Below are 20,447 nucleotides of genomic sequence, written 5' to 3' on the forward strand. Positions count from 1 at the left end.
AAATAAGATATGATTTATTATATAATAACCACTATTTTCTAAAAAGATCATGATTATATATATGATGTTACCATTGTATATCTATTTTCAAGTTATAACCAAATACAATTTATAGTTCCAAATATTTTTCGTTAATTTGTCACGAACGAACGGATATAGATCTGCAACTTATCTATCAATGTCAACAACTTTATCTTCACAATGTATTCTTAAATAGAAATAGATTATTATCTAAAAAAAGGAGTTCACTTCATCAAAACAAAATTATATGTATAGCATTCAGAAAATTAGTTTATACAGAATAACACACAAACCTACCACAAATACATTCAAACAATTTACCAAAGAAAATAAGAGAAATCAAATTATCATTAATACAATGTCTTTAAAAATCTTTTAAAAATTAGTTATTTCCCTTTGAACAGACTGGAGTAATTAATTAGAAAAAGGGCTATAACAACGAGAAAAGCTAAACTCGTGAAAATTGAACTTGACATTTATTTATTCACAGGAAACAACATAAATAAACTTGAAACATTCGTCAAAGCGTTTTCATGTTAACGAACGGACACTGCTTGGAGGCCGCCTGCCCGCCCGTCCGCCCGTCCGACTGCCGTACATCCCCAAATCAACAACCGATTTCCTTTCGAAAATATGGTTAATAACACTAAGATAATCTCCCATGTACTTGTAGAAACTCATTCATTATTAAATAAATGTTTAATAAAACCATAAGTTAGAGAGTCTATTTCATGTAACTTTCAAATATATAAGTCTGATGTGAATTTCTTTTTATCTGATGAAACTTGACACTTATAATATAAACAAAGGTTGACAGCTTGAACTCTTAAAAGGATTCCCGTGAGCAAATATGACTTATTGTCCACATATGATTCTTTCTTACCAATAATCTGATTTCCTTAAATAGTCGTAAAAAACAAAGTACAATGTATGATACTATCTCAAATATATAGTACATCCCAAAATTATGTAGAATTGTAAATTAGAAAAAAAGATATTTAAGTATTATAAAAATAATTTACTCTTTAACACATTTGTATTTGTGAATAAAACGAGTGTCCCAATTTATCGTAGTCAAATAAGTACCAAGCAAACAAATTAAAACAAGAAATAAAGCGATAATCCAGCTTTCAGCTGAGTAAAGTCTGTAAAGAATGTGTTGATAAAGTCCAGACAGTGTTAAAGGTGTTGAGGGAAACAAATGATTGTCTCAGCTATTTATAAAGATGCGGTTTAAAAAAAACATACATCATTCTTCATCCAAGGAAGGTATAACAATTCTGATCGGTGTGCTGTGTGGTGCTGAGGACAGAAACACTCTGTTTCACGCTTCAATCTCTCATATTCAAATGTATCTTTATAATAGTAGCCACCACTGCATTTAAAATGGAGTTTAAAAGATATTTTTAATCGATACTTCTGTTTTATATCGTCAACAAGTTGTGTTACTTCACTGTATATATCGCTACACGGGCTTCCGAATTCCTCGTGTTGTTCGGAAAACGCCAAAACCTGAAGAGCAATTGTATCAGTCGACATGGTAACCAGAATCTTTACACAACCTGATCCATCAATGTCAAATATACAGATGCCACGGTACAAAGCAGTCCCACTGTCTACTTTGCTTAATGCATATTTTCTGATAAACCAGGCAGATAGATGGTTTAAGAAAGAAGGTGGGAGGAATTCAAATTTAAAACAAAGCCAAGAAGTCCGTTTACAAATTTCTGTTAGAATGCCAAATTGTTCACATACATCTTCATACTTTGCAGACGGCATCATGCTTGGCATTATATAATTTGAGTTATCAATTTTGACCAAAATATCAAGCTTTTCCAAAACTGCATGCAAATTATTTTTCTGTCCTGAAAACCGACTTCCATCCTTTGATTGAAAGAGTTCTGTTAATAACGCTTCACTTATTAAGCCTTGTCGTGTAAAAAGTGTCCAGTCCTCACGGTGGTGCAATCTGCTGTTATCAAACCTATCTGAGACTAAACATCGGAAAGCATCTGCTAACCATTGAGGTCTTAAAATGATCAAATCCGGTACATTTTCAAAGAAAATGATGTTACCTCTATTGTGCTGAAATCGCAAAAACAACAGCAAATCCTCTGTCTTTAGAATATTGATATCAGGATGTTTAGCTAGTTTGAACATGTCATTCATAGTAATAACATTTGTTCCATCGTTTTTATTGATTTCTATCAAATGTTCTAAAAGAATCCATTTACACGGAAAAGATTTACCCCAATTTTCCATGTTACTTGCAGTCTCGTAAATTGCGTATCGCAACTTTTCAAATTCTTCGTCGGTATCTATGATATTTGAAAGATAAAATGATCTGTGCAAGTGTCGATATTTGCTCTGATATCCAAGAACTCGGTCTATTTGGTTATTAAGTTCCTTTTCTCTCTTCTTCATATCTGCCTACAAAACATTATACAAAGTAATCAACAATTATCATGTTTGACATTTTAAATATAGTTATTAATTAAGATTACAATTTCAGAAGATGATGAACCTCCAATATATATTATCTGTATTCAAACGTATAACTAGCTCTCATGAACATATGTTAATTATGAAGAAAATGTATGGACCTTCTATACCTTAATATACGGTATGTGTTTTTGTCGTTGTTGAAGGCTGTATTATGACCTATTTTTTAAATGTTTTGTTGCTTTGTCTTTATGAATAGTTGTGTTATTGGTAATACTACCACTTCTCCTAAGAGTTGACTGGGCCATAATGTATAGTCACCGTGTGTCTTCTTCCTACTGGCAGTAGCAGGGGTTTTGTTCGGCTATGCAGGATGTATTAATTTGCGTCCAGTCAGATAAGGGATGTTAACCTCGATGCCTTGTGTAGAAAGATGGCAGAACTCTTTTCACATTTAAAACCATTGCAACAACTCTTTAAAGGGCCCGAACAGTAACATGTTGTCTGGCTAAATTTCTGTTCCTATCTTTATAACCTCATTTTATAGCAGCTTTCCAAATTTTGCACTGGACATTGAATATCAGTTGACCATGCAATGCGAGTACACATCATGCAAGTTTCCGATAAATCGGCACAAAAAAATATTATCAACCCCAAAAAGAACAAACTTGAGATGTGTTGTGCAATCCTCAGGGGAAAATATTGTAACCTGCATTAAAATTTAGACGACATGACAACAACACTTAAATTCCTTTTAGGGTAAACTTTTTCAGGCAAAATGTATGTCCTTGTTTCACATTCCATTTTATTTGCAGTCACAAGTCCCCGCACGACATCCCTTTTGTCCAATATAGCAGAACATACATACTGTATTAATAGTTTTTTTGTGATTATGCATGAAATAATTGTCACTTGACGTTAAGTTAGCGCAAACAAATCAATTTATGCAGCGGATAGTTTGTGTGTTTGTTAGTTGTGGTGTAAAGCAATTTTGCAAGGTTTTGGTTGGGTTGAGCGCTCATAAACACGTCTGTTCAAAAGAAGGAGCCTGTATTCCAGTTGTTGTCGGTGGATGATATCTGTCAACATTGCTTTACGATATTGTTGTATTATAAATAATGGTTTTGTCTTTCTTTTTTTAATTAAAAGTTGTAATCCAGCGCTTTTGTGTAACTTACTATACTTTACGGCGTTTTCCAAAATTTTTTATGGTGGTAATATGACTATTTTCTATGGATAGATCTCACTGCCAAATATTTCTCTCATGACATTCCGATCGGGAACGGATGATAATAATTCAATAAAATTGAAAATGGAAATGGGGAATGTGTCAAAGAGACAACAACCCGACCATAGAGCAGACAACAGCCGAAGGTCACCAATGGGTCTTCAATACAGCGAGAAACTCCCGCACCCGTAGGCATCCATCAGCTGGCCCCTAAACAAATATGTATACTAGTTCAGTGATAATGGACGTCATACTAAACTCCGAATTATACACAAGAAACTAAAATTAAAAATCATACAAGACTAACAAAGGCCAGAGGCTCCTGACTTGGGACAGGCGCAAAAATGCGGCGGGGTTAAACATGTTTTTTGAGATCTCAACCCTCCCCTAAACCTCTATCCGATGTAGAAAAAAACAAACGCAAAACAATACGCACAGTAAAACTCAGTTTAAGAAAAGTCCGAGTCTGATGTCAGAATAGCATGAATAGGTAACGAAAGAAAATAAACAAAATGACAATAATACATAAATAACAACAGACTACTAGCAGTTACTGACATGCCAGCTCCAGACGTCAATTAAACTGATTGAAAGATTATGTCTTCATCATATGAATATCAAGCACAATCCCTCCCGTTAGGGGTTTAGTATTATACCATCATAAAATATATGCAGTCTTGTTCATAACTCGGATAGCAGTTCTACAATTGTATTACCTCGTTATATTTATCCTTTCCAGTGAAAACTAATAAAATCGGAGGATCGAAGTGCCCATATCTAGCTGGTTGGTCGGTTTTTCGATGACAATGGATAGAATCAAACCAAAATTCAATATACTCTGAAACATATCAATATTGTTGAATAAATAATGCTCCACGACCAACTAGGATACTTTGATATATGTCCATTAAAGGAATAAATAATAAAACCATGATTTACTTCAAACATAACTTGCAACATAATACCAAAGATTTTGTATAAGAAAATATTCATATCTAAATTTCTCTATACATATGTATACGTAGCTCTCTTCATGTTCAATACAAATGTCATTCCGCGTCATTTTTACTGGGTTTGTGTTTGGTTATAAAAGATTGTATAAGTGTGAAAGGAGTACATATTGTAGAACATATATTTTTCCTTCTCTTAAACACCACTTCTCCTTATTTTTTATATAAAACTGAAGACAGAGCAATTGAACTCCGAAAGAGTATACATACCCTCTACTACATGCACCCGTCATGTTGTTCAAGTAAGTACAAACCCAGTGCTAATTCTTATTTGGAAGGTCACATTCGCAAAAGAGTGGACCGGATTGTAGGTACAACAATTGGAACATATCAGTCGTCATCTGTAAAACGGATATTCAATAACGGTCAACAACATCTCGATGGCGTCCGTAAATTTACGAAGGGATAGTTACAACTTTAGCTATTGGAACTCTTAGTTTACAAAATAGCTTCCTTGTGTCCAGTAACTCTCTATCTCTATACTCAAGGAAATCATGATAGGACATGCAAATAATCTGTTGGGTATATACTACATATGAAGCCGCTGCTGGAAGGTTGCTACACAGAATTGAAAGTTCATAATATGGAAGCTGAAATCATTTCTTTTGATGTAAAGTTTTGTTTTTAACCGACCAATGACGAATTTACACTCGTTTACGGAACCCAATTGGGAATCAGAAATTTCAAAACATTTTCTACTTCCATTAGCCTTTTCCCTAAACTCGCTCATAAAGTGTCTGACTATTCTATGACTTCTTGTTATCGCCACAGAAGGACATATTTACGCTAACTGATATTTAACATGTTGAAACACTTTCAGACATGTTAATGTCATGTTTATGTTTTAGTAAGAAAAGCTGTCACAATCCTCATGTCTTCGAACAACTTAAATTAAAGAGAGACTATGAGGAGAGACAGTACAAACTACATGGAATACTAGATAATACCAGAAACTAGTAAATAGTTGAAGCTGTCTTTACTAGTTTTATGTAAACTAATCATAGATACCAGGATAAAAAAATTTAAATTTGCGCCAAACGAGCGTTTCGTCTACAAAAGACTCATCAATCAAAAATTATTAAAAGGTCAAATAAAGTACGAAATTGAAGAGCATTGAGGACCACAAATTCATAAAAGTTTTGCCAAATACAGCTAAGGTAATCTATTCATTAGGTAGAACAGCCTTAGATAATATTTAAAAAATTCTAAGTTTTGTAAACGGTTTATTTATAATAATGAACATATCAATGATAACTCAAGTCAACACAGAAGTACTGACTTCTGTGCTGGTGATACACTCGGGGAGTTGGGACGGTTTCAATTTCATTGAATGCATTGCATAACATATCAATGATCTTTAATAAACACTATGATCGTTTGATCCATGAAAAAGTTGTATATACCAAAATATTAATTTAAACATCAGAAAACGCAATAAATTATGACGTTTGCGATTTGTTTTCAACGACGAACTATCCCGCCTCAAAAACTGATGTTGTAATTGGTAACTAAACATAGTAATATATATATTCTCTTCAGAATCACTTGTACGAAATTATTAAAATTGACAAGTCTTAAACTTAAAGAACTACAAACAAGCAAATAATTAAAATATCTCGCAATACGTTATAATAGATGAAATCAATCGATGTATGAACCGTTTAAAATAAAATTGAGATTTGAAACGGTGAATGTGTCAAAGAGACAACAACCCGACCAATGAGCAGAAAACAATCCAAGGCCACCAATCAATGGACTGTCAATATTTGTTTTTTCTAACATACCTCCAATATTCTGAAAATTGGCAAAACACTGACTTAAGCCTTGTTTACTTATGTCGTCCTTCATATCTGCAACTACAAGGTATACTGCACAACTTGTCAAAAATGCTTGGTGTGTAGCATAAAATTCTTTTTTTCCTGCAAAGTCCAATAATTCACACAATGCATTTGGGTTCGAAGGAGTATTTACAGTTGACTTAAAAAACACATTAGACATCAAATTCTCAGGTATTAACAATGATGAAGACTCCTTCTGAGCTTTATAGTTCGTATCTTCATTCTTTTCCAGATTGACCTTTGTGTCGGTAGTGAAATTGTCCGGCATTATCAATGATGAAAACTCACTCGTATCGTCATTCTTATCAATATCAACCTTTGCGTCGATTGTTGTAATCGCTCTCCTTTTCCGGCTGACTTTATTATCATCAATATCTGGAGAAAGAAAGAAATCAATATTACCTTTTTACAACAAGTTTCAAGGCTATCAAGTGGCAGAAGTGATCATTACTTATACCATACGGGGTGTGTATTTTAGTACATAGAAGTTCTAGTTTTATTGTAATTAGTAAATGGAAATATAACTTGAAATTAAAATGTAGTGCTTTCACTCATTTTCCAAAAAAAAAACAAACTCCTCACACAAACGGTTGAATTTACCAAGGGTGACTAGGGTATTAGATACAGGCAGTAGTAGTATAACGCTGTTCAATAGTCATAAATCGATTTAACTGAAACAAATCTGGGTCACAAATCAAAACTGAGGGAAACACATCAATTATAAGAGGAAACAAAACGGAACAACTGAAAAACTGAACTGCTACAAAAACAATCGCCTAAATTCATAAAAACAGACTATTTGTTAACAATTGCCGTATTCCTGAAATTAAGTAAGACAAAATCGTGGGTTGAACCTTGTTTTATGACTAGCCTAACATCCCGCTCATATAGCCATGTTAAAAATACCGCTAAAATGACAACATTACGTGACATGCAGGAATAAAGTACAGATAAATGGTAATTAGTTATCAAAGGTACCAGGATTATAATTTAATACGCGAGACGTGCGTTTCGTCTACATAAGACTCATCAGTGACGCTCAGATCAAAATACTTATGAAGCCAAACACGTACAAAGTTGAAGAGCATTGAGGACCCAAAATCCCAAAAAGTTGTGCCAAATACGGCCAAGGTAATCTATGCCTGGGATGAGAAAATCCTTAGTTTTTCGAAAAATTCAAAGTTTTGTTAACAGGAAATTTATAAACATTACCACATAATTGATATTCATGTCAACACCAAAGTGCTGACCACTGGGCTGGTGATACCCTCGGGGACGAAACGTCCACCAGTAGTTGCATCGACCCAGTGTTGTAAATACTTTTCAAAGGTACCAGGATTATAATTTAATACGCCAGACGTAACCTTGGCATTAAACCTTACCAAAAATTGACCTCCGTTTCGCTGTGCGAGTTGTATACATTCATCGATACGTCTGGCAAGTATTGGGTGTGTGATAAATAGCCTTTGCTACATTTCAGGGGCAATACATTGCTGTCTCTATTCATTATACTTTTTTCTAGTGGCAGTCTGCATTTCCCGCCCTTCATCCCGATAGTCAAATCATGCAGAACCTATGTTAGTAGTTCTTTTTTTTCAAAATATGCATGAAATAATAGCCACTGGATGTTAAGCAAGTAATACAAATCTTGATCAAGACAATGGACAGTTGAAATTTTGGTTTAACCTTAATAGGAATGTTTTTATTTTATAAATCTTAAATTTTACACTTTATGCAAGTTATGTGTCTCTATTCCTTATACAATTGGACATGTGGCCTAATTCATTTTTACCGATTTGCCTTAAATTCAAAAGTATTAAACAAACAATTTACGATACATGTACTCGATAATATGTATCAGCATTACGTGTTTATCTTAGTATATACTTCATCGAGCTAAACTTCGAAGACTCCCGACGGTCATACAACCTAATATTACCAATAATCATTTTTTTTTTAAATTCTTTTCATAGTTTTTGTCAACTGCTGACCTGTCGACAGTTGTTTACTGTCACCCTGTCGACCTGTCAACTGTATCCGTGTCAATTTTTACCACTTAAGCATTATTCTGGTGTTAATGAAATACATATTTGATTTTGTCGACTTATCTTACGTCAGCTGTCGACCTGTCGACTTGCAATGTGTTATTATATATCATTTTTATTGGCTATGAAGCGTATGAATTTATTATAAAGTTGGATCTATAGTAACGTATAATAGGAAAACAATGAATGAGGTTGTTACATTTGATATATGCCTTTTTTTGCATCGGGGTATTGTTAAATATTTTGTTTTTGTTTTTATTGGTTTATTGGCCCTGCACTTATACATCCCGTCAATGTGTTATTGTACTATGGTAAATTTGTGTATTCTTGACTTTAATTTTTACTAATATGCTTGGTCTGTATGCCATTTTGTGCTTCTTTGTTACATGTTTGTATGTTTTTTTAGTGATTAGGATTATAGCACAATGCTGACTGCTGTATTATTGACATTTTTATCTATTATGTATATTTGTTTTGTTCACGCATCGTTGTCAATATAATAGAAATTTGATGCGACTGTCATACAAGTGAGAAGTTTAGCTAGCTATAAAACCAGGTTCAATCCACCATTTTCTACATAAGAAAATGCCTGTACCAAGTCAGGAATAAGAAAGTTGTTATCCATTCGTTTGATGTGTTTGAGCTTTTGATTTTGCCATTTGATTAGGGACTTTCCGTTTTGAAATTTCCGCGGAGTTCAGTGTTTATGTAATTTTACTTTTTGTTTATATCCTACTTGAGCCAACACGCCTTGTGTATGCGAAGCACATCTCTAGCCAAGGGGTTATATTGAAAGTAGAGAATATGGATTCAATGAGGTCGAATTATTCAGATGCAAGTGAATAATTCATCAGCAATGTTTTTGTTAGCTTATTTTGATAAATTGAATCAAACTGCCTTCGTAATCGAATTGTTATTTACTATTTCAATGTTTCAGTTTCATTAATAATTAAACAAAAAAGCACATATTTTAATTTGTTTTTATCTCATAGCTAATGCCCTTTTTATGATATATATAGCATAATTACTTTGCCACTTCTATCAGACTTGATTGTTACTTGTGAACTACTGGTGTCATATCAGTAAAGCCTACAAAATTATCTTTTCTTTTGTTGCTTTTTAATTATTTGAAATGAGCTCACCTACCGCTTTTTGCAAGATGAATAAACGGACAACCCTTTAGTGCCGACATTTAGCAATCTGTAATCAACTACATTTTTATTCTTATCGTATCACTGGTCTCCAGTTACCACTGAATACAAAACAATATTTGTTTTCCATCAGGAAACGTTTCATGGCCATCGAAACTTTTCGTAAGTGTACTAATGCCGAGAAAGCTTGTTACATGTGATGATTCTTTTCTTGTTCATTTTGTTTTACATTGAACAAGCGATGACCAAATCTTTTGTATATTATTCCTTAACGGCCATTTATAATCGTTGTATTTTGTTTTAGGGTTTGAGCATGATTTTATTACTTGACAAGAATTCATAATATAGTAGCAATATGAACAGGATAAAAATCAGGTAGACTGAGGAACAATTTCTTTACGCCAGCTTTTTACGGGACGTATTATGGTTTACTGTTGTCCATCCGTCTGCAAGTACTCTGTCCGTCCAGCCGTCGTGAACATGTCGGACAATAACTTACAAATTAATCAATATGCATGAAACTTTGGTGAATTGTTTATATCTATTGACGTGAGCTCCCTTTCGATTTTTATAAATTTAAGATTTTGTGTTTCCGAGTTATGGGGTTTTGATAATTTAATACAAGGTGAATTGTCAATTTTTTGGATGATAACTCAAAAATGCTTTGCACAGTTTTTATGAAAATGTGGTGAATTGTTCATATCTATTGACGTAAGCTACCTTTTATTTTTTTATAAATGTTAGATTTTACGTTTCCAAGTTATGGCATTGAACTCATTAAAAAGGAAGATTTTTTCAGACAATTACTCCAAAGTGATTTTGGGCAGTTTTCGAGAAATTTTGTGACTGGTTTATACTTTTTTAAAATTTTTTTATTTCCATCAGTTGCTTGTTAAATTCTCTTCAACAAGTCCAAGCGCCCTATGAAGAATTAGTATAATTTGCACTTATATTATATTAATAAATAAAAACATCAATCTAATAAATGTTTATTTTACATTAAATAAGAATTTAACTTCTTTTAACTTCTTTGTAAAATATATTCGTTTTGTAAATTCTCTAATGAATAGATAAAATACATCATGTCTTTTCATTTTTTTATCAGATACATAGTAAGATTTATAAATTGAAAATCCAATAATAGAAATAAGATAGTTAAAGCCAAAGTGAAATAATGAAATAGTTTTTTCTATATTCACTTTGTGCAATAAATCATGAATTTTTCTCCAAAAATTGTTTAAAAAAGAACATGATATGAAATAATGATGATAATCTTCTTCAGTGAAGCATTTGTTACATAAATCATTGTCTGTTACCTTCCATCTAAACAATATTGTTTAGTAGGTTTACTTTGTAAAAGTTTCCATCTATACATCTTCAATTTATTTTCTTCTAAATGGTAAAAAATAAAGTTGTACAATGGTTTCAAATGAAATTCTGTTTCTAATGGTAATACATTTAACCATACATTTATACCAATCGGTTTCACAACCTTTGTCTTTACAAGTCTGATGTATAATAACTTATTTGATAAAAAAAGAAATGTCAATATAATGACCACTTATTGACAAACATTGTCTCTTTACATTGACTCTACTACTCGTTTAATTTTCTGATCTAAGACATTGTAACCAATCTTTTGGAATTGCGTTTATTAAGAATGTCACTTCAGCTATCCAGTTGGATTTATTTTCTTTTTTTGCAAAATAACATCTTGTGCTATTTTCCCATTTTCATCTAAAAATTATTTATATAAATAAAATTATCATTTATCCAATTTTTGAGAAATAGACTTTTGTTATGAAATTTAATATAGTTCTTGCCCCAAATAATTTGTTTTCTAATTTCGTAAAAGGTTTTTGGTTTATCTGTCTGTCCTCCTACTTTCATCCAGCTTTTTAATACGTTTTTATGAAATTTTGGAATATTAGGTAGATTGATCAACTTTCTTATAATCCATATTCATATAAACTACTAGGCATATTTTTCCTAAGCCTTGTAAATATTTTAAAGGTATAAGTTGCCATCTGGCTATATCTGTATCTAAGATTCTACCCATCGATGATGCTTTTAGTGATTCAAAGTGACTTTCAATATCAATCATATTCAAACCGCCATTTTCATAGCTACCAATCACCGTGTTTCTTTTAACTTTATCTGGTTTGTCATTCCAGATAAAGTGAAAACATCTTTTTTCTATTTCTTTTTTCTATTTCTCTGGAAATACACATGAGCTAGCTAAAAAGGTGACGAGTGGTATAATCAAAGATTTGATGATCAAAATTTTCCCTAACATAGTGAGATTTCGCTTTTTCCAAAGAATAAACAATCTATCCATTTTCTCTATTTTATTTTCAAAATTTTACTTTTCACATTCTTCATTATTATGTCCAAAAAAATTCCTAAAGCTTTTACAGGTTTATCTGTCCAGTTAATATTTGCTATTTTGTCTTTACTGTTTTTGAGTTTTCCTATCAATATTCCTTCTGTTTTAATTTTATTTATAATTAATCCTGAATAAGATCAATTTCGTTCAATAATAGTTCGATGTGATTTTTATCATTAAGGATGTGTCATCAGCTAGTTGATTTATTTTGATAAAATGTATTTTCCTATCAGATTTTATCTGAAATCCTTTTATATCGTTGTTATTTCGAAGTCTCAGTGCCAATATTTCAACGGATATGACAAAAAGTAGAGCGGATAAAATACACCCTTGCCTTATCCCTCTTGAATTCTTAAACATTTCTGAAACCCATACATGTTTGAATATCAGTATACAAAGTTTTAACCCAATTTATGAATGATTCATTGAATCCTAAGTGATATAAAGCATCTAACATAAATTTCCATTCTAAAGTGTCAAAGGCTTTTTTTTTAAATCGACAAACACAATGGCCCCTTAATCTATTATATCTTGATTTTGCCTTAAATTGAATCCAATAAATCTATTTTTTATGTATCCAGATTGATCTATGTTAATGAGTTTTGGTAGAACTTTTTTTAGTAGTTGAGCTAGTACATGAGACAATATTTTAAGATCATCGTTTAATAGTGAAATTGGTCTATAATAATCTAATTTCAATGGGTCCCCCATTTTAAATATTAATCACAAAACACTAGACCGCTGCGAGTAAGTCAATAGACTGTTTTCATTACCCTTATTATATAATTTAACAAGAATATATTTAAAGTTTCTCCCAAAACATTTCTAAAAATTCTACGGTTAGACCGTCAAGTCCAGGAGACTTTTTTTCTAATTTGGTATTTTAATGTATTCTTGAGATAATGTATCATTCAGATTGTGTGATGAAAATATTTGTTCATAATAGTTTTTAATTTAAAGTAATATCTTGCTTTGATCTTTTAAAACATTTTTTTTTTCATATAAAAATGTATTTATCGATTTCGTAATTTGCTTTTCAAGTCCCAAAAAATACGTATTACTTTTTTCTCCAAATTCAACCCATTTTTCTCTGGCTCTAATTTGTGCACCAATGGCTTTCTTGTCATAAATCTTAATCAGTTCTGATTCTAAATTTCTAATACGATCATCCAAATTAGAGTTAAACACATCTAATTGGTCTCTTTCAGCCATCTTTTCTTGTTATTCTTTCTCTAAGGTACGTGTGACTTCTCTCTTGGTTTTAGCTTTTGATTTACAATATTTTACAGTAGCTTCTTTAATTTCAAGTTTTAGTATATCCCAAAAAATCCGACAGTCTGTTTCTCTATTTTTGTATTGATTTAAAAGGCCGGTATTCAAATTGTTAATTCAACTTTGATAATCTCTATTACTGATGACTGGTTTATACTTATTACAATAACCTCCTTTAGTGTTTTTTATAACGTTCTGATATGACATTGATGAGTTATGGAACTTTATTCTTTGAAAAAAGCGACAGGCATATCATACGCTTATGGTGCAGCTTTGTATTTCAGTTATCATGCTTTTTAAGGAAAACAATAACATGGTGATGTAAACACAATCGCAATAGGTTTAATAACTCGCTACATAAACCATAACTTGTCAATGTCTAATGCTTTCTAGATTATTTAATGTTTAAGCTGTGTAATGCAGAAATGATATCATCGTAAAAACCTAAATCCTACTACTATCAAATCACCTAATCACTGTACTGTTATCTCTCCATTGTTCTGTATGAAGCCCGTATAGTAAATATTATTGAGGCAAAAAGATTTAATCATGACAGGATATTGTGTTCTTTGTTAATTTTTTTCTTGAATGAAAACTATGACAGGTTTCATTTATCTTATTGATTATTTATCTATTCCTGTTCTTTGAATATGAATTAAAGAAGATGTATAGTCGTAAACTAAATTTCAACGGAATTTTTTTTTTTAATTATAGTTAAATAAAGATCCTCAACAGTAGAAAGGAGTCTATAAAAAGTTGTGAATATCTGTAAAAGAGAGGCGAAAGATACCAAAGGAACATCCAAACTTATAAGTCGAAAAATAAACTGACAACGCCATTGCTAAAAAAGATAAAATGCTCCGCTGGGCGCAGCTTGATACGACCGCAGAGGTCGAACCCTGAACAGTTGGGGCAAGTATGGACACAACATTCAAGCTTGATACAGCTCTGAATTTGGATTGTGATTAAATATTTGACACAGCATAGGTTTCTGACACAGAATGAATGTGGTCTAAGAACTTAAAACATTTAAATTTACCTATTATGGTCCAATATCAAAAATCTTAATACATACATGATAAGATTCAGCATATCAAAGAACCCCAAGAATTCATTTTTTGTTAAAATCAAACTAAGTTAATTTTGGACCCTTTGGACCTTAATGTAGACCAATTTGAAAACAGGACCAAAAATTAAGAATCTAAATACACGGTTAGATTCAGCATATCAAAGATCCCCAATATTTCAATTTTTGATGATATCAAACCATATAATTATAACTTGCTTTTATATATAAATAAAAAATAACCAACTTAAAATAGAAAATTAAAAAAAAAAAAAGAAAAAAAAGGAAAAAAAATCCCAGCCTTCCCTTTGTGGTATGGTACATTGCAGTACAATTTCAGAGAGATCCATACACTTGAACACAAGTTATTGTCTGGAAACTGGAAAAAAATGCTTATTTTTGGCCCCTTTTTGGCCCCTTATTCCTAAACGTTGTATGCAATTACCCCCAAACTCAATTCCAGCTTTACCTTTGTGATATAGAACCTTGTAGTACAATTTCAGAAAGATCCATACACTTACACACAAGTTATTGTTATGACACTAGAAAAATGCTTGTTTTTTTCCCCTTTTTTGGCCCCTAATTCCTAAAATTTTGAGACAATTACCCCCAAAATCAATCCCAGAATTCCCTTTGTGATATGGAACCTTGTGGTACAATGTCAGAGAGATCCAACCACTAACACACAAGTTATTGTCTGGAAGTTACAAAATTGCTTATTTTTGGCCCCTTTTTGGCTCCTAATTCCTTATCTGTTAGTACCATAACCCCCAAAATCAATTCCAACTTTCCTTTTGTGGTATTGAACCTTATTGTAAAATTTCATAGAGATCCATTCATTTAAACTAAAGTTATTGTGCGAAAACCAATGTGTCTTCGGACGACGACGACGACGACGACGACGACGACGACGACGCCAACGTCATACCAATATACGACCGCAAAAATTGTTTGCGGTCGTATAAAATTTGACAAACACACAACATAAAATTGAGAATGGAAATATGGAATATGTCAAAGAGACAACAACCAGACCAAAGAGCAGAAAACAGCCCAAGGCATCCAATGGATCATTACCACAGTGAGAAAATCCCGCACCAAGGATGGGCTTCAACTGGCCTTTAAACAAAAATGTGTACTAGTTCAGTAAAAATGGATGTCACACTAAACTCCAAAACATATAAAAGAACTAAAATTAAAAAAAAAATTCAAGACTAATAAAGGCCAGATGCTTCTGACTTGGGACAGGCGCAAAAATACGGAAGGGGTTAAACCTGTTTTGTGAGATATCAAACCTCCCTACACCTCTAGCTAATGTAGAATAAACTAACACACATCAATACGCACAGTAAAACTCAGTTTTTAAGAAGTCCGAGTCCGATGTCAGAATTGGTAACAAAAGAAACTAAGCAAACTGACAATGATAAATAGATTAACAAAGGACTACCAACAGTTACTGACATGCCAGCTCCAGACCTTAATCAAACTGATTGAAAGATTATGCCTTCATTATATGAAAATCGAGCACAATCCCTCCCGTAAGATTTTAGTATCATACCATTATTAAATATATGAGAAGAACATAACCCTTTACCGTGTAACAGTACAAAAAACAAAACATAGAAAGCCAAAATGCCGAGAAAAATCGAATTCACCTAATTTTAAAAAAGAAAAAAAGAAAAGCTTACTATGTTTTTATTTTGTATAAAGACATCACAATTTGTATTATTTTTGAGGAATAAGCATTTTTTTAACGTTTCTGTCATTTTTGTTTATCTTTGTCGTTAGAAATTATCATCGGGTTCCATAACCAAATGAAAGGTAAAATAAAAAAAATACCAAACACCAAGGAAAATTCAAACGTTCCTTGTCAATTGCAAAATCAAAAGTTCTAACACATCAAATAAATGAAAACAACTGTCATATTCCTGACTTGTTACAGCCATTTCCTTATGTAGAAAACGATGGATTAAACCTGGTTTTATAGCTAGATAAACCTTACAATTGTACGAAAGTCGCATTAGATTTCCATTATATTTGCAACAATGTGTGAGCAAAACTAACAGACATCAAAAGTAAAAATGTAAAATTAGAGTACAACAGTCAACATTGTGTTATAATCTTAATCACTAATCTATAAATCTCATATCATAAGTGATAATGGCAACTTGACTTTTTTCACCTTTTATTGACTACTACTTTTCTAAACTTATCCATCAAGCGTTGAAGAAAATGCAATACCAACCTAAATGTACGAAAATAAAAGGTAATACTATTCGCCTGCTAAATACGAACTGCAAAAGTCTACGATGTGAATCTAAACGCCAGCAGTTCATGATCATATCAATGATAGACTTGTATAAACCACACATAATACATGCAACAGAAATTCACCTAGACAAACAAATATATAGCTAGCTCAGAGATTCTTGATCCAGAATTTTACGATATATATCACAAGGACAGAACATTCCAACCTGGCCATGAGGGGATGGCGTGTTTAATGGAGTCATAGGAAACATCCATGGATGGTCTAGGTTGACAACTAGGCAGCAGAAAGTACTAGTAGACGGGACGAATCAGCATCTTTACATGTAAAATCTGGCATACCACAGGGCACAGTGCGTGGGCCGTTAATGTTCCTCTTGCATATCAATGACTTAGGTATTGACATAACATCCTCAATAAAAAGAAGAAGAAGCGGTATGAGTGCCAATGAGACAACTCTCCATCCAAGTCACAATGTATACAAAGTTAACAATTATAGGTCAAAGTAATAAGATTATTTGCGGATGGTAGTCTATTCTACGTAGCTGTACAATCAATGAATCATTGTCTTCAACTCCAGCGTGACCTGAGCACCGTGGCTAACTGGACTAAACAATGGCAAATGATATTTAATCTAACCAAATGCTTCATACTACGTCTAAAAACTGGACGACAACCAATAATCTACCCATATGAAATGGAGGACACATACTTGCAACAGTCAACCACAATTCATGCCTTGGAGTGGCGCTATCAAATACTGTATCATGGAATGACCACATCATAAATATCACTACAAAGGCAAACAAAACATTAGGATTTTACAATGGAATCTTGGTAAATGTCAAATGAATATAAAACGTCAGTAATATATAACCCTTGTAAGACCAACAATACAATACGCTTGCAGTGTCTTGGACCCACATCTCCAAAAACACATACAACAACTGGAAATGGTCCAAAGAAGAGCAGTCAGATTCATCAGGCATGAGTATAATGGAGACCCAGGCATAGTAACATCTTTATTAGAGGACCCAAAACTACCACAATTACAGGAGAGAGGAAAAACATCACGTCTACTCCTTTTTCACAAAGTAATCCACAAACTAATTGCAATCCTTATTCCAGAATACTTGAAGCAAGAATGACGAGTTAGTTCCATCAAAGACGATTAGTCGGATTCGGATCAAGTTCTGAACAACGAACATAGCTTCTTCGTACGAACCATCACAAGTTGGAATGAACTAGCATATTGGATATTGATGACTATGAGGCATTTAAGACCTACCTCATAGCAAACATATATTCGTAAATCAACACACAAATGTTTGTTATCTGCACGGCACCTGTGTTTATACTAAACACCTGCAAACATGATTTTAAAAGAGCACATTTTGGATGACATCAAAATTTTAATTCAACATATTCGTGTGATGAGTCAGTCGACTTTTTACGGATTACCCATGTAAATGTAGATGTAGATGTACCACATGATTGACCCATAAGCCATCGCCTTCTTCAGTTATCATTATTTTAAATACCTTAATTCAAATGCATGTGTATAAATAGAACATTGTTATAAGAAAGTATATGTTTGAGGATCAACTGAGGGGCTCGACATGACCACCCTATTGATCGAATTGGGTCCATCAGACCTCCTGTTTAGATGATATCGGAACCAAAGCAGTTTATTGAAACTAGTCTCGTCTATCCGGATATTGTTGCTGACCATGAGGAGTCTGGCTACAGTCCTCAACCAACTTGTACGATGTTCGGTCTCTACCCTTCGATAAAGTTTGATTTATAAGTTTATAGCCTTTAAACGAACGTTGGGATAATGTAAATAAATGTGGATAGTGTCCACATGTGGACACAGATGATGCCCCCGCTTGCATATCATATAGTTATAAAGGGACATAACTGAAGAACGGTAAAAGTGACGCTTCCAGAATTTGAACTTGATCTGAGTTTTGTGGTTATAAGCATTGTGTGTAAGACTCATAACATTTGGTTGAGGCTAACTTAAGTAGAGAACAGAAACTAAAAATTCAGCAAGTTTTCTATTTGTAAACACGTATAACTCTAGAACGGTTATGTATAAGTTTTATAACATTTGGTTGAGACAAACTAAATTTAGAGAACGGAAACGAAAAAATCAGCAATTGTTATGTTTATAAAGGGACATAACTCAAGAATAGTAAAAGTATCGCCATCAAATTTCGTACTTAATCTGTAGTATTTAGTAATAAGCATTGTATATAAGTTTCATAACATTTGGTTGAGGCAAACTAAAGTTAGAAAAAGGAAACAAAAAATTTGTACTTGATCTTAGTTTTGTGATAATGAATATTGTGTATAGGTTTCATAATGTTTGGTTGGGGCAAACTTAAGTTACAGAATGGAAACTAAACATTTTGCAATCTTTCGATTTATAAAGGGGCATAACTTAATAATGGTTAAAGTGACACTACCCAAATTCAATTCTATATAGGTTCACTAAAAATTCGAAACACGTTTTGTAAAAAAAATTGCATCAAAAGCTTAAATTCGATTGTTGACTTTTTTTTAAATATTCATAATCATTATGTTTCACCACTTAGTATGTATATACCTTTCTCGACTATCCATTTTCCATCTTCAATGTTGATTTTGCATCTACGAACAACAATATCAACACCATCTGTACTAGGAACATCAGATATGTCTTCCTTCAATAATCTTCTCAAGAGGCATGTTTTTTCGGTCGATTTCTTTCCAACTATCATAATTCTTACAAAATACCTCTTTTCTGAACTTTGCATAAGGTTGTTATATCTGATTTTATCTCCCTCTGATATTTGGTTTATGGCTTCTGACAAAAGTGAAATAAACAACTATCTGTAAAGTGATGCTTTAGAATTAATTTAGAAAATGAAATTGTCTTAGTGAAAACACAAAAAGATGTTCAGTGGACATTACAAATTATACACTAACAAACAGATTGAACAGAAAATAGACGTATCATTATTTTTTGACTTTCTCATTCCATAGAATATGAAGTAATCTATAATTTTTGCATGAGTTCTTATTCCTTCATTAACTCTTGAAAATATACATAATTTATTTATAATTTATTGAATTTATTGTCGTATAAATCAATTTATATGATTTTAGTGGAATGACATTAACCATAAAATGTTACTTTTAATGCACCCACCTTACATACGGCTAAATCATATATCATTCGAAAGCATATCATCTGTACTTTAATTTTTTAGCCGGTCGTCAAATATTCGTACGGTACAATTTCTGTCAAATCACGATGAAAGGTCAAGGACGGACGATTTCTTATTTTACAAGACGTCAACATGTTCACCTATTTTGTCTTCTAAATATTAAGATTCTGTATGGAAGTATGAAAAACTTTTAGAACAGAAACTATAAGTCAGTTATCAAACGCACTTTTAAAATATCAATGGCGTATTTTTAATAAATAGCGCCTTTTTCCTGAAATTCCAGTTAGTGAAAACCAAAATATTTGTCTTATTCAATTGTTAATCACCTTAAAACAAAACATCATATTTCATTTACTGCTAAGGAAGATTTGACATCATAAAATTAACTGTATTCACGCTTCTTGTTAATTACACAGCCAATCATAACAACCAATACAGTTGCCCAAAACACTACCATCTGCAAAACATAGCTTTTTAGCTATTCTCCATTTAAAAATAGTGTTAT

The 20,447-nt window shown here is 32.4% G+C and overlaps 1 protein-coding gene across 1 annotated transcript in view; it reads right to left on the reverse strand.

Moving 5' to 3' along the window:
• Positions 1 to 206: 206 nt before the first annotated feature.
• Positions 207 to 20,447, reverse strand: part of LOC127712262 (probable serine/threonine-protein kinase roco8) — a 42,858-nt gene continuing 22,617 nt past the window's right edge. Inside the window, exons 2-5 of the mRNA XM_052218624.1 lie at positions 19,339 to 19,578; positions 6,486 to 6,914; positions 4,408 to 4,529; positions 207 to 2,451 (exon numbers count right to left, since the gene is read on the reverse strand). Of these exons, the coding sequence (XP_052074584.1) occupies positions 1,255 to 2,451; positions 4,408 to 4,529; positions 6,486 to 6,914; positions 19,339 to 19,528 (1,938 nt within the window). The 5' untranslated portion in view covers positions 19,529 to 19,578 and the 3' untranslated portion in view covers positions 207 to 1,254. The remainder of the gene's footprint in view (positions 2,452 to 4,407; positions 4,530 to 6,485; positions 6,915 to 19,338; positions 19,579 to 20,447) is intronic.

Source organism: Mytilus californianus, unplaced genomic scaffold, assembly GCF_021869535.1.
Source record: "Mytilus californianus isolate M0D057914Y unplaced genomic scaffold, xbMytCali1.0.p SCAF_8, whole genome shotgun sequence".
Taxonomy (NCBI): Eukaryota; Metazoa; Mollusca; class Bivalvia; order Mytilida; family Mytilidae; genus Mytilus; species Mytilus californianus.